General features: G+C 64.4%; 1 protein-coding gene and 1 long non-coding RNA gene across 4 annotated transcripts; one reads left to right on the top strand and one right to left on the bottom strand.

Annotated features, from left to right (window-relative positions):
* The first annotated feature begins 1,420 nt into the window (after window positions 1–1,420).
* PLK5 (polo like kinase 5 (inactive)) lies at window positions 1,421–7,682 on the top strand. Of its 2 annotated transcripts, none has more exons than XM_077860700.1 (15): window positions 1,421–1,559; window positions 2,095–2,208; window positions 2,337–2,453; window positions 2,924–3,053; window positions 3,137–3,224; window positions 3,326–3,421; window positions 4,050–4,248; window positions 4,346–4,472; window positions 4,636–4,712; window positions 4,883–4,967; window positions 5,218–5,295; window positions 5,634–5,814; window positions 6,914–7,052; window positions 7,138–7,245; window positions 7,331–7,682. In XM_077860700.1, exons 1-15 carry the CDS (start codon window positions 1,452–1,454, stop codon window positions 7,517–7,519), a joined length of 1,836 nt encoding a protein of 611 aa, XP_077716826.1. In that variant the 5' UTR covers window positions 1,421–1,451; the 3' UTR covers window positions 7,520–7,682. The 2 variants fall into 2 exon arrangements, with proteins under 2 accessions (XP_077716826.1, XP_077716827.1); XM_077860701.1 differs by having other exon boundaries at window positions 1,545–1,559; window positions 2,389–2,453.
* Window positions 6,257–11,312, bottom strand: LOC144290970 (uncharacterized). 2 transcript variants are annotated; one of them, XR_013358444.1, is made up of 4 exons: window positions 11,104–11,312; window positions 9,946–10,057; window positions 9,226–9,354; window positions 6,257–6,407 (listed from the first exon to the last, which is right to left on the bottom strand). It is a non-coding gene; the product is annotated as an uncharacterized LOC144290970 (long non-coding RNA). The 2 variants fall into 2 exon arrangements; XR_013358443.1 differs by having other exon boundaries at window positions 9,956–10,057.
* Between the last annotated feature and the right edge of the window lie 1,569 nt (window positions 11,313–12,881).

Raw genomic sequence — 12,881 nt, 5'->3', positions numbered from 1 at the left:
ACAGCTGTCGCGCAGGCCGTGAGGCTCCCGGCCAGGGTCTCAGGGGTTCCCAGGGCCCCCAGTGGGGTGGGGTGGGGTGGGGGTGTGGACAGGGGCTCTGGGCTCCAGGCGGCACTCGGAGTGCAGTCCAGCAATCCTGGGCTCGCATATGCCTGCCTGAGGCTGGGTTTTCTCCCCGGTAACATGGGGCTAAGCCGGCCCCCCCATGCAGGGACCAGCTGCTGCCCGCAAGGGGCCTGGCTCGCCCTCGCTGGCCCCCGGAAGGCAAGGCCGTGCTTGAGTCGGGGCGATCTCCCGCCGTCCTCCTGCGGGCCGCGGAGCCCAGCGCACCTTCCACATGCTGATGCCGGAGGGGCTTCTCAGATGCCCGGATTAGCCCGCAGGGGGAGGAGTGCAGATCTCAGGGCAACGGTGACACGATGGCCCAGGCCCTTCAGCAGGGATCTTGGGCTCCCGGGCTGCAGCCAGCGGCCCCCAACGCCAACCTCAAAACCTTGGCTGCGGTGCCAAGGCCCGTTCTCCACAAAGGAACCGAGCCTTGCTCTGCCCCCTGCGCTGTGGCCCCCTGAGAGTCCCCCATGCCCCGGTTGCCCCCGTTGGACACACCAGGTGGACATGTGATAACTCAGGAGGTGTTTCCCGTCCCTGGCGGCAGGACCGGGCCGGATTCCGAAATCTGATCTCTTGTAAAATTCCAAGGCCTGATTCCAGCCACAGGGAGCCCTGCTAATCCCTCCCCATTCCGTGTTATATAACGTTCAGGGATTAATACTGTGGCATCCAGAGCCGCCGCCTGGATTCCAGTCCAGCCCTGGCCCCTCCTGCGCCCCCCAGGCCTCAGTGCGCTCACCTGTAAAATGGGGAGAAGGCCAGTTCCTGTGTCCCAGGACTGATGTAAGGGTGACATGAGAGGACACAGGGAAAGGGCCTGGAACAGCCTGCCGTGTGGCTCAGAGATGTCCCCGCGGGTTCCCGGTAGGTCCACGGTGCCCACGTGTCCCCGCCAGGAGTCACACGCCCGTGTCTGCCCTCCGGTCCCCTGATTCTGTTCCCTCTCGCTGCCTAATGTCCTCCGTATATGACACCCCGACCGAGCGGGGCCCTCCCGGTCCCTGCCCCAGCCCTCCCTCCCTTCCCAACCAGCCCCGGCCTTCCTTCCCTGTCCTCTGGATCCCGCCACTGCTCCCCAGAGCCTCTCCGCTCGCGGCTCCCTGGGGCTTCTGAGAGGACGAGACGATCTCTCTGACCTCAGTTTCCCGCTCAGGGAAAGGGGCACGCTGACACTTCGCCGCCTGGCGGGAGGCGCAGGGCTGGCGCGCGGCACACCTGCCGCCTCGGGCGCCTGGCCCCGCCCCCCGCCCCCCGCCCCCCTCAGCCAATAAGACGCGGCCCCGCGGCGCTGGTCCAGAGCAGCGGGAGTCGGGCCGAGGCTGCGCCCCGAGCCCGGAGGGATGGAGCCCGGGCCGCGGCGGCCGCGCACTTCCCGCCCGCCGGTCTCCGCCTTCCTGCGCGACCCGAGCTCCGGGCGCGTGTACAGGCGCGGGAAGCTCATCGGCAAGGTGCGGGGCCCGCGCCAGGCGTCCGGGCGAGGGTCTCGGGGCGCGGGGCGTCCGGGCAGGGCGGGCTGTGCGCGCGCGGTCGCGGCCCCGGCGAGCAGGGGCGCCCCCGGGTTTTGCTTCTGCGAGGCTGGGGTCTGGGGTTGGGCGGCTGGGTCGGGCGCCGGGCTGTGCTGCACGGGGGCGCGGGCGCGGGGCCCCCCGTGCGTCCCGGGGTGCGGGTGTGCACTCGCGTGTCACCGCTATCCCGCCTTCGTAGAAACTCGGTGGCGGGGTCTCCGCGTGCGTATGTGAACGTGCGCCGCACCCTGCGGTCTCTGTGTCCGGGTGGGGAGTGGGTCGCGTTCCGCGTGCTGTGGTGCCTTCCTGTGTTCCTGTGGCTGCGAACGCAGGGATGAGGGTGTGAGCTGTGCGTCCGCGCATCTCCTGTGTGTGTGTGTGTGTGTGTGTGTGTGTGTCTGTACGTGTACGAAGAGGCCTGGCTACCTGTCCGCACACCTGTGCACGCCGGCGCTGAGCCGGTCGCCCCTCCCGGCAGGGCGCCTTCAGCCGCTGCTACAAGCTGATGGACATGTCCACCAGTGCCGTGTTTGCCCTCAAGGTGGTGCCTCGCGCTGGGGGCGCGGCCGGGCGACTGCGCCCCCGTGGTAAGGTAGGCCGGACCTTGAGAGCCCCGGGGGCCCACAGGTCACAGGCGGTCCCCAGAGAGGCCCCTGCACGGGGTGGAGGCTCTGCCCCTGGGCCCGAGCCGCGGGCGGACGTGTGGGGCCACACCTGCAGGTGGACCGGGAGATCGCCCTGCACAGCCGCCTGAAGCACCGCAACATTGTAGCCCTCCACGGACACTTTGCCGACCGCGAGAACGTGTACATGGTGCTGGAGTACTGCAGCCGCCAGGTGCGGGGGATGGGTGCAGAGGGAGCCGGCATGCCTCTGTCCGCAGCCCCCCCCCCCGCCCCCCGCGTCTGCTGTGCTCACCTGACTCTCTGTACTTACCTGTCTCCACCCATGTCCACACCAGGCCCATCTGTGCTCATCCCTGATGCACCTGTGCCCATCTCGGCTCTCTTGACTTGCTTGTGTCTACTCATCCCCAGTTTATTCATTGGCCCATCTGCATCTGTGGCCCTGTGGGACCACCTTAAGGCAGTAATGCCCACCTGAGCACACTTGTGCTCACCCCATCCCCGTGCCCTGCATGTACCCACTTTGGGTTCATCGCGGATCCTCTGGCCCTTTTCAAACTTACCTGCGGCCACCTGGGCCCACCTGAACTGTATTCCTCCTTGGGCTCACCTGAGTGTACCTGTGTTCACCTGTGTGTCCTTGCGCTGCCGCCACCGCCGCCCCCTGCCGGTCACCTGCAGTCACTGGCCCACGTTCTGGAGGCGCGGCAGACTCTGACGGAGCCCGAGGTGCGCTACTACCTGCGGGGCCTGGTCAGCGGGCTGCGCTACCTGCATCAGCGGCGCATCGTGCACCGTGACCTGAAGCCCAGTGAGCATGGAGACGGGTCCTCGTGGGGGGGTGGGGGGGCGCTGGGATGTGGCTCTGCCCTCATAGCCCCTCCCCTCTGGCAGGTAACTTCTTCCTGAACAAGAACATGGTGGTAAAGATTGGAGACCTGGGGCTGGCCGCCAGGGTGGGCCCGGGGGGCCACTGCCACAGGTAAGTGAGCAGCTCTCAGCAGTCTCTCTGCGGAGACACAAGTAGGACCAGATTGGCCTGTGGGCCCCGGCCTTCCTGAGCCCCCCATTATCCCCTCCCAGAGTGCTCTGCGGGACCCCAAACTTCCTGGCTCCGGAGGTCATCTCCAGGAATGGGCACTCCTGCCAGTCAGACCTCTGGGCTCTTGGCTGCATCATGTGAGTGGGTCCTGGGGAAGAGGGTCAGGAGTACCCAGGTGGGGCCAGGTGTGGGCAGGTGGAAGCATGCACGGGACAGGTAAGGACAGGCATAAGTATATAGAAAGGAACAGACGGTGAGAGTGTGCATAGGACAGATGTGGACAGGCGTGTGCAGGTGTGGGGCAGGTGGGGGCACACACCTGCCATCATGCAGGTGTGCAGGTATGAATAGTGCATATGGGACATGTATGTGCAAGGGAAGATAGGTTTGAGCATGCACAGAGGTGTGGACAGGTATTTGCAGGTGGTCGACACACAGGCAGTCTGGGTATACACATACAGTTTTGAGGTATATGCAGGAGTGGGACAGGTGCAAATATGAGTAAAAGAGGACTGGAAGGTAAAAGCAGGTGTATACAGGTGCAGGCAGGTGTACAGACATCTGGTGGTGTCAATCGGGTAGACCGGAGTGGCCAGGTGGGAGCAGATGTAGGGCGGGTATGGAGAAGTGGATGCAAAGCCTGTGCAGAGTAGGAGAGTGGGGTGGGTATGGCCAGGTGTGCAAAGGTAGGTGTGCGCCAAGCCTGGACACCGAGGACAGATGCAAGCAGGCACTCAGGATCCTGCCCCCCACCCCCCGGGTCAGGTACACAGTGCTGACTGGCACCCCTCCCTTCATGGTGGCTCCCCTGCCCGAGATGTACCAAAACATCCGAGACGGCCGCTACCCCGAGCCCGCCCACCTGTCACCCAACGCGCGCCGCCTCATCGCCCGCCTGCTGGCGCCCAACCCAGCGGAACGGCCCAGCCTGGACCACCTGCTGCAGGACGACTTCTTCACCCAGGTGTGTGCTGTTCGACGGGTGGGGCACGCCCTGGGATGGCAGGGCTCAGAGGCCAGGCGGCCTGCGCCGGGTGCTGACCCCGTGGGCCCCCCCAAAGGGTTTCACCCCGGACCGGCTGCCAGCCCGCTCCTGCTACAGCCCACCCTTCTTCACCGTGCCCCAGCCTCTGGGCAGGCTCTTCCGGAAGGTGGGCCGGCTGCTCCTGCCCCAGTGCCGGCCCCTCTGTGAGTAGCACCCGCCCACCCCTCGCCTGCGTCCACCTGCCTGGCCGGCTCGCGTCTCAGCACCTGTCAGTCCTCCCACCTGCTCTACCGCTCCCCAGCGATGGCAGAGGAGGATGTTGGGGGGTCAGGCTTCGCCTCCCGAAAAGCCTTGTGCTTCCCTCAGGCCCCATCACGGCTAGCGAGGCCTCGGGTCCAGGAGAAGGTGGATCAGATCCTGACCCCATGGAGTGGGGCAGTGAGGTGAGGGCTCCGGGCAGAGGAGGCTGGAGGCTCGTGGAGCACATTCTCACAGCAGGACTGCGCGGAGGGGAGAGTCGGGGGGGTCTCCCAAGCGAGAGGATGGAGCCTCTCACCTACCTCTGGGCTCTGGTGGGGGCCAGGGCCTCCCCTCACCCCTGCTTCTTCCCCAGGCCACCCTGTTGGACACAGGGGCTCCCCACCTGGAGGTCCCCGTCCACCTGCTCACCCACGGGACCCTCAGGAGCGACCCAGCGGGTGAGCGGACACTCCATCCTAGGGGCTGCAGGTGGGGAGCGAGGGTATCGAGGTCCTGGGGGCGATCACTGGGCCTCGCCAGGGTCGTGCTCCCTCCCTGCCTTCAGCTTTCACACCTGTAAAGCAGGAGGCGTGGCCGGAATCCTTCTGGGTTTAAGAGAAAGTTTTCCCAGATTCAGCAGTTTGGGGCAGGGCTGGTGGGGGGCGTCGCGGTGGGGGTCCAGGCCTGCCCGTCCCCCTCCCCACCCAGGGCCCAAGGGGAGCCAGAGGCAGGAGGTGGAGGTGGCCATCAGAAACCTGCGGCTCTGCCTGGACCCGGGCCTCCCAGGTAGGAACCCAGCGCCGCCCCGGGGGCCGCCTTCCTCCTGACGTCCGAGCACAGCGTCCTGCTCTGTCCAGGGACCCTGCGTATTTCTGGGGCTCCCCTGGGTGGGTGGACAGAGCTGAGGGAGGCTTCAGGGCACAGTGACACCATCCTGCTCCCCAGAGTCTGGCAACCCCTGCCCTTCTTCCTTTCTCATCCACCCCCCCTCCCCCGGGGCCTGTCCCCCCCCCCCCCCCCCCCCCCCGCTCGCTGTCCTTGGAGCCTCTTCTTTCTCATGGGATCCAGTTGGATTCTCTTATTCTTCTGTTTTATGCTCTGGGTTTCCACCGTTCCTCCGCCAGACCCCCCTGACACCCCTTACCCAGCCACACAGGATCCCCCAGGAGAGCGGTGGCCCATCCTCTGGGCCCCCAAGTGGGTGGATTATTCCAGCAAGTACGGCTTCGGCTACCAGCTGTCGGATGGGGGCAGCGGTGTCCTGCTTCGGGATGGCACGCACATGGCCCTGCGCCCCCCGGGGGAGTAAGTGATGGGGCTCCTGTCCACCCTCCCATCTTTCTGCGCCCCTCCCTCGAGCACTTAGTAACATGCACGCCTGTGGGCACGGGCTGCCTGCTGGGCCCCACGCGGCGCTACGCCAATGACCCAGGAGATTTCAGGAGGCGGATTTGCGAAGGCAATGAGCTGGGTGAGGTGACCGATGGGGGGCAGGTGGAGGTGACCCCCGGCCTGCCTGGTAGTGGAGGGGCTTTCTGAAGAAGTGACACTCAGGCGAGACATGGAAGGTGAGAAGGAGCCCATCAGGAACAGCATCTGAGGTCCGGGAACAGCACGTGCAAAGCTCCCGACATGGGGCCCAGCCTGGTGGGTTTGAGGAGCGGAGTGAGGTGGGGAGGCAGCGAGGACGTGAAGGGTGGGTCCAAGTCGCGTTTTTTTTTAAAGATTTTATTTATTTATTCGTGAGAGGGCAGCCCCGGTGGTGCAGTGGTTTAGCGCCGCCTGCAGCCCAGGGTGTGATCCTGGAGACCCGGGATCGAGTCCCCCGTTGGGCTCCCTGCGTGGAGCCTGCTTCTCCCTCTGCCTGTGTCTCTGCCTCTCTCTCTCTAGCTGTGTCTCTATGAATAAATAAATAAAATCTTTTAAAAAAAATCTTTATATTTATTCATGAGAGACACAGAGAGAGAGGCAGAGACACAGGCAGAGGAGAAGCAGGCTCCCTGCGGGGAACCCGATGCAGATGCTCATCCACTGAGTCCCCCAAATGTCCCCAAGTCACACTTCTAACGTGACCTTTCTGGTAGGAGTGACACAAGGGACCGCAGGCAGGTGGTTGGCCTAGTCAGGCAGGGAATGGCAGTGGCCGGGGTGGTGGCTGAAGGACGCAAGGGGGCTGGTGCTGGACTTGGGAGGTCAGAGTGGCCACGAGGCCAGGTGGGACGATGGCAAAGGGATGGGCTTGGGGCCAGGATCTCAGGATGGACGGGCTCCGCGGGGCGGAGGTGTGGACGGGGCCAGCCTTCAAATCCTGGTCCGAGGGGCACAGCTGGGGGGCTGTCCGCGGGCGTCGAGGGCCCAGGGGAGAGCCCGTGACGGCCGGCACCACCCCGCACCCCATCCCCAGCCGAGTGTGCTACGTGCCCGGCCGGGGGAAGCTGGAAACGTTCACCCCGAGGGACGTGCCCCGCCCGCTGGCCGCCAAGCTGGCCGTCCTCCGGCTCTTCACCTGCTGCCTACGGCGGCGTGTGCGCCAGGTGAGCCAGGTAAGACGGGGCGGGCGGGCCAGGTGGGGCGGGCCAGGTGGGGCCCCCTACTCCCCTGAGACCGCGTGGCTGGGCCTGTCTGCAGGAGGGGTCCCGGCCCTCGCCCCCCCCAGCGGCCCCCAACCTCTGCTTGCTGCGCTTCCTTGTGTCCGAGCGGGCGTTGCTGCTGCTCTTCAGCGACGGGACGGTGCAGGTGAGCGCCGGGGTGCCCTGGTCCTCGGGGGGCCGCGTGGGGGCCCTCCCTCCCTGACCCGGCTCCTCACCACCACCCCCCGCAGATCAGCGGCAGGGGCGACAGGGCTCACTTGGTGCTGAGTGGCGGCGGCGGCAAGGAGCTGCGGCTCACGGTCTGGGAGGACGGCCAGCCCCGCACCTCCTACCCCCGGGGCGCCCTGCAGAGCCCCGGCTGCGCCCCACAAGCCCGCCCGCGCCTTGTCCACGCTCTTCACATGCTGCAGAGCATCTAGTGCCCCCTGCAAGGTGACCGGGTCCCCAGCCCCAGTCCCGCTTCTGCTGTCTCCCCAGAGGGGTGTCCCTAGGGGCAGCCTAGGAGCTGGGGGTCCTTGCCTGTTCAACCCCCACTTCTCTTTGGCTTTGCTCCTTTTTCATTAAAGAGAAGCTGACTCTGTAGCCTGGCGTCTGCCTCCCTTGTGCAGTTCGAGACGCATTAGCAGGGGGACACTCAGGCCGGCGGGCTCTGAGCCCACTGCCCTTTGTGGTGGAGCCGGAAGGGCCGGGTCCCCAGGAACCCGAGCGAGAGTGGGGTCGCGCCATGGCCAGAGAGCTGAAGCGGGTGACGACTGCTCGGTGCCCGAGCTGTAAGGAAGGGGGTGTCTGGGCCGGGAGGGGACCCGCAGCCTGCAGGGCCCCCGTGGTGTGGTCCGGCCCCTCAGCGACAGTTTGGGGCTGGTGGAGCGCGGGGGCTGCTGTGCGGGGTCCTCCCGAGAGACCCGGATTCAGGAAGGACGTGGCCAGCAGACAAGCAGAATACGGGGGTGCCTGAGATCTGACACCTTGGGGTTGGGGAAACCTGACTAGTAGGAGATGGGGTTTTAAGTCCTCCAGGTCAGGTTCCCCGGGGGGAGGGAGGTGACTCGGCAGGCGACAGGGAGCTGATGTCAGCAGGTGACCATAGAGGAAGCAGGGACACAGAGACTGGACTCCGAGGGGACCAGAATGAGGGCGGAAAGTAGGTGTCGAGGCCGGCAGCACTGGCGACAGGGCACAGCCCGGGTGTGCGGGGGGCTCGTCGAGCAACCACTCCACCCCGGGCAGGGTGACCCTGACAGGCACAGCCGAGCCTCAGTTTCCCTGTCTGTAGAAGGGGGACGTGTCCCAGCAGTGTGATTCTCTGGGACAGCCAGCCTCGGAATCTGCATTGTCAACACCCCCCGCCCTGGGGGGATCCATCATGAAAAAAGCCTAAATGGCTGCCGAGGTGGGGGGTCCTGAGCCGGCTCCCCTGCCCCCCAGTACAGGTGTGCACGTGCATGGGAGGAACTCATGGGAACATGCCCGGTGCACACCTGTGGAGGTGGAGAATTTTTTAAGCGTGTGATATGATATTGTTAGTTTTCTTTATAAAATGAGCTCATCCTTAGGCCTTCCTGAGGGGGTGCCGCCCCAGGGACCCCAGGCGATGGCTCCGGACCTCTGTGGTTGTCAGGCTGGGGGTGCTGCTGGCTCCCAGCAGGTGGTGGGTGGGCCCAGGGAGGCTGCTCGGCGCCCCCAGCGCCCGGGACCCCCGATATCGCAGTGCTGGGGGGAGACCCGCTTTACAGATAGAAACTGAAGCATTGACAGGCCTGATGCGGAATTTCTAAAAGCACCTTTCCTTTGGAATCGGGGGAAAAAGCAACAAAGATGCAAAGAGACGGTTTTGGGAGAAGCAGGGTGTCCGGTGCCCACGCAGCACCTCACGCAGCGTGAGCCCATGACTGTCCCTGTCATCGTCCCTTGGTGGGGGCCCCTGCCACGTCCATCAGGAGAGAAGCCACCGGGTGTAGGGGCGCCCCTCAGACGGAGCCGCAGCACCACGCGGGGTCCTCCACAGCCTGCTGAGGACCCCCTGCCCCGGGGGCGCACCTGCCTACGGGGGGACGGCCCGCTGGGGGATGGACCGTGCGGGGCCTGGACACCTTCCAAGCAGGGCTTTCCCTTTTGAACTATTTACCATCAATTCCAAAAGTAAAATGTGGACGCCACCGATTTGTGACAAATTGCAAAAGGACAGAGCCACAGCGCTCGCCGGGAGGTCACAGGGCCAGCTGGTTCTTTTCCGTTTACCCACACTTGTGCTCCCCTAGAAGAGAAGGAAGCCATTCCCGTGACCTTGCCCCCCGTCACCCCCCCGCCCCCCCACGTGCCTGGGCGTGTTTCTGCACGCGTGGAGGTCGGCCTCGGGCTTCCCTCGCAGGGGCGGGATGAAGGCAGAGGGCATTTAGGGCCTGGGGAGGCCACGGAGGGTGGGGAGGCCACGGGCCTTGTGTGGCCTGACGTGGGAGGAGAAATTGTTCTGTGTAAAACAGGGGCAGGAACTGGAAGGGCAGGTGGAGACGCAGGGAGGGGGGCAGTGTGGGTGGAAGAGGACGGCGCAGGGAGAGGGCGAACACCGGGTGCTGACATTGGGCCTTTTGTCCTTTTATTATTATTATTATTGATGAGAAATTCACATAACCTGCAATTAACGATTTTAAAGTGCACAACCCAGTGGCACTGAGTGCATTCACCATGTTGTGCAACCATCGCCTCTATCTAGTTCCAGAACATTCCATGAGTCCAAAGGAAACTGCCCTCCCATCAGCCGTCACCTCCCTTTGTTCCCCCCCAGCCCCTGGCCCCCCTGAGCCCCCTCCTCGTGCGTGGACGAGCCTGTCCTGCACGTGTCACACACGTGGACTCACGCCCTGTGGGGCCTCCTGTGGTTCCCTCCCTGAGCGCCGGGGGCTGGGGTCCGTCCACAGGGCGGAGTGGGGGCCTCGCTCCTGCTGGCGGCCGGGACGTGCCTGTGGGTGGGGGACATGTTGTGAACCCGCCATTCCCCTGTCGATGGCATCGTGTTACAAATGACAGGAACCCCTCCTAACTGTGAGGAGCAACGTGAAGGGCTGGCTCCTGATGCAGGCGCGGCTGCATGTGCGTTCGGGTGACCCACAGGGCTCCCCTGCCACGCTCTTCCCCTCTTCCCCGCCCTCCCCGTCTCTTGTTTGGACAGCGGGCTCCTGCGGCCTGGTGACAGGGCCCGGGCTGGCGAGCGAGCTCTCAGCACCCTAGGGGGGAAGGGGCCAAAGCCTCCCTAGGTGCGCAAAAGTCGCTGGGGAAGCCCACTGGCCAGGCCTGGGCCAGTGACACCCCCACAGCGGACCCCCCCAGCCAGCCGGAGACCTGGAGTGAGACCCCCCGGCCCAGAAGGGGCAGGTGCCAACCTCGCCGCCGTGGGGACCCTGTACGGGGACCAGGCCTGGCCTTTGTCTCCCAGGGACCTGGCGGCCTCTGGGGGCGCTGCTGGGGGCGAGGGCGCGGCTGGGCCCTGAGGACGCTCAGGCAGTGCTTGGAGGGGCCCCGGGGCGCGGTCAGGGCCCGAGCCCCGCCAGCAGCCAGCAGCCCCGGGGTCTCCCGGGAGCGGGTCCTGCAGCCCCAGCCGGGCCTTCAGACCAGGCAGCCGCACGGGCCCGCGTGCAGACCTGAACCTCACGAGGCTCGGCAGCCACCCCGCTTCTGAATGCCTAGGCCGCAGAAACGGTGACGGGAGGACGCGTGAGTACCGGCTTCGGGGCCCTTGGCCGGGGCCCATTTGTTAGCACGCGGCAGCCGCGGACTAGCTCACCTGCCAGCACGCAGGGGCCGCCCGGTCCTGCCCCGGCGGGTGATTCTGGGGAGAGGGTCGAGCACCCTCAGCTTGCGCAGTGCGCAGCCTAGAGCACCGCCCCCGCCTGCCTGCGGGGCCCCAAGTAACCGTCCACACGACAGAGCAACGGTGTGCCCCCCACCCCCCCCGCTCTTATCTCAGGGGGAGAACTTCAGGAGGGGGCGAGGGCCACAGCATCCCCACCCTGCGAGCTTCTGGCATCTTCCATAGACAGGGGAACCGGGCCCCTCAAGAAATAAAATCATTAGCCTCCCTTTTGTGGGTGTTTGCAAAGGGGGCGCTTCGGACAACGGCCGCGAAGGCGTCCCAGGCCGCAGCTTGTACCTGGAGAGGCCAGGCTCACTGCGGGCGACGCGGGACCTGGGCCCGTCCGCGCCCCGCGCCTGGACCGCGTCCCCATTGGTCCGTGGAGCGCGTGAGGCAACGCCTCCTCCAATCACCAGCAAGCGGGGCGGGGCCAGACGGCACAGCCGGGCAGACGTGATTGGCTGCTGCCATGGCAACCGTGAGTGACGTCACAAAGCGATGCAGGGGCCCGGTCCCGCGTGCGGGCATCTGGTTCCCGGGCTGCCCTTGCCGTTTGCGCGCCTCGGGGGCAGGGCGGGGCGGGGCGGGGCGGGGGCGGCTCCCTTCTCCCCACTTGACAGATGTGGACACTGAGGCACAGCGGTCACGTCGGGTCGTGACAGCTGGGAGAAAAGTGTGGCTACAGGTAGGTCCGCCCTGCGCCCTCCCAGTCGAGGAAGTTTTAAAATCCGGAGTGTGCGGAGTGAAAACAGGCCGGTGCCAGCGGGTCACACGCTGCATTTTTGAGATGAGAACATTCTAGAAGTGGAGGACGGAGGCGTGGCTGCCGGGGGTTGGGGACTGTGGCAGGGCGCGGTCCGTGTGGTGCTGGAGGCACGAAGTTCCGCAGCTGGTAAAATTGTGGACAATTCAATACACACGCGTGGGTGCAAGTAACGTGAAAAATGTGAGATGGGGTAAGGCGGGGGGGAGCGCGGGACGCCTGATCTCGGGGTGGTGAGTTCAAGCCCCACCTTGGGATTACTTAAAAAAATTTAAAATAGGTGTTCAAAAGCAAAATCGTGTGCAAGGATGTGCAGGGATGGCAAGATGGGGGAAGAGGATTACGAGGTACAAACTTCCAGTTGTAGAGTAAGTCACAGGGATGAAAGTACAGCATAGGGAATACATTCAGTAATAGTGTCATGTGGGGGCGCCTGCCTTGGGCTCAGGGCTCAGGGCGTGACCCCGGGGTCCTGGGGTCCTGGGGTGGAGTCCCGCGTGGGGCTCCCCGCAGGGAGCCTGCTTCTCCCTCTGCCTGTGTCTCTGCCTCTCTCTGTGTGTCTCTCAGGAATAAATAAATAAAGTCTTAAAAAAAGAAAAAATAACATTGTAATGTTGTAGGGTGACAGACTGTAACCACACTTCCCCTGGTGACTGTTTCATAATGTATACAATTGTTGTGCACCTGAAACAAATATAATATTTTGACTACAATTAAAACTTTTAAAAATCGGGGGATCCCTGGGTGGCTCAGCAGCTTGGCGCCACCTACAGCCCAGGGCGGGACCCCAGGTCCTGGGATCGAGTCACACATCAGCGTCCCTGCATGGAGCCTGCTTCTCCCTCTGCCTGGGTCTCTGCCTCTCTCTCTCTCTCTGTCTCTATGAAAAAATAAATAAGATCTTTATTAAAAAGTTTTAAAAATCACTGGATTAATGATTTTTTTTAAATGTGTGCACCAATATTCATAGTAGCTCTGTCCAGGTATCCAAACATGGAAATAACCCTAAATGTCCATTGACAGATGAACAGTTACAGAGCGTCCACCACACGTGCGGGGCACGTCCCTGGCTGCGAGCAGGAGCGAGGCGCACACACCACCCGGGGACCGACCAGAGCCCCCAACACTCAGGGAGGGAACCGGACACAGGAGGCCCCACGGGGTGTAGTCC

This window comes from Canis aureus, chromosome 19 (assembly GCF_053574225.1).
Source record: "Canis aureus isolate CA01 chromosome 19, VMU_Caureus_v.1.0, whole genome shotgun sequence".
NCBI lineage: Eukaryota > Metazoa > Chordata > Mammalia > Carnivora > Canidae > Canis > Canis aureus.
Note: the sequence above shows the minus strand (reverse complement) of the source record. Positions and strands in the feature narration are given on the sequence as shown.

What these genes read in the sequence shown, in the direction of transcription:
- PLK5 (XM_077860700.1), top strand. Translation starts at nt 1,452, where the DNA reads ATGGAGCCCGGGCCGCGGCGGCCGCGCACTTCCCGCCCGCCGGTCTCC. An exon ending in CCTCAGGAGCGACCCAGCGG is followed by an intron (nt 4,968 to 5,217) that starts GTGAGCGGACAC and finishes CTCCCCACCCAG; the next exon opens with GGCCCAAGGGGAGCCAGAGG. An exon ending in TCAGCGACGGGACGGTGCAG is followed by an intron (nt 7,246 to 7,330) that starts GTGAGCGCCGGG and finishes CACCCCCCGCAG; the next exon opens with ATCAGCGGCAGGGGCGACAG.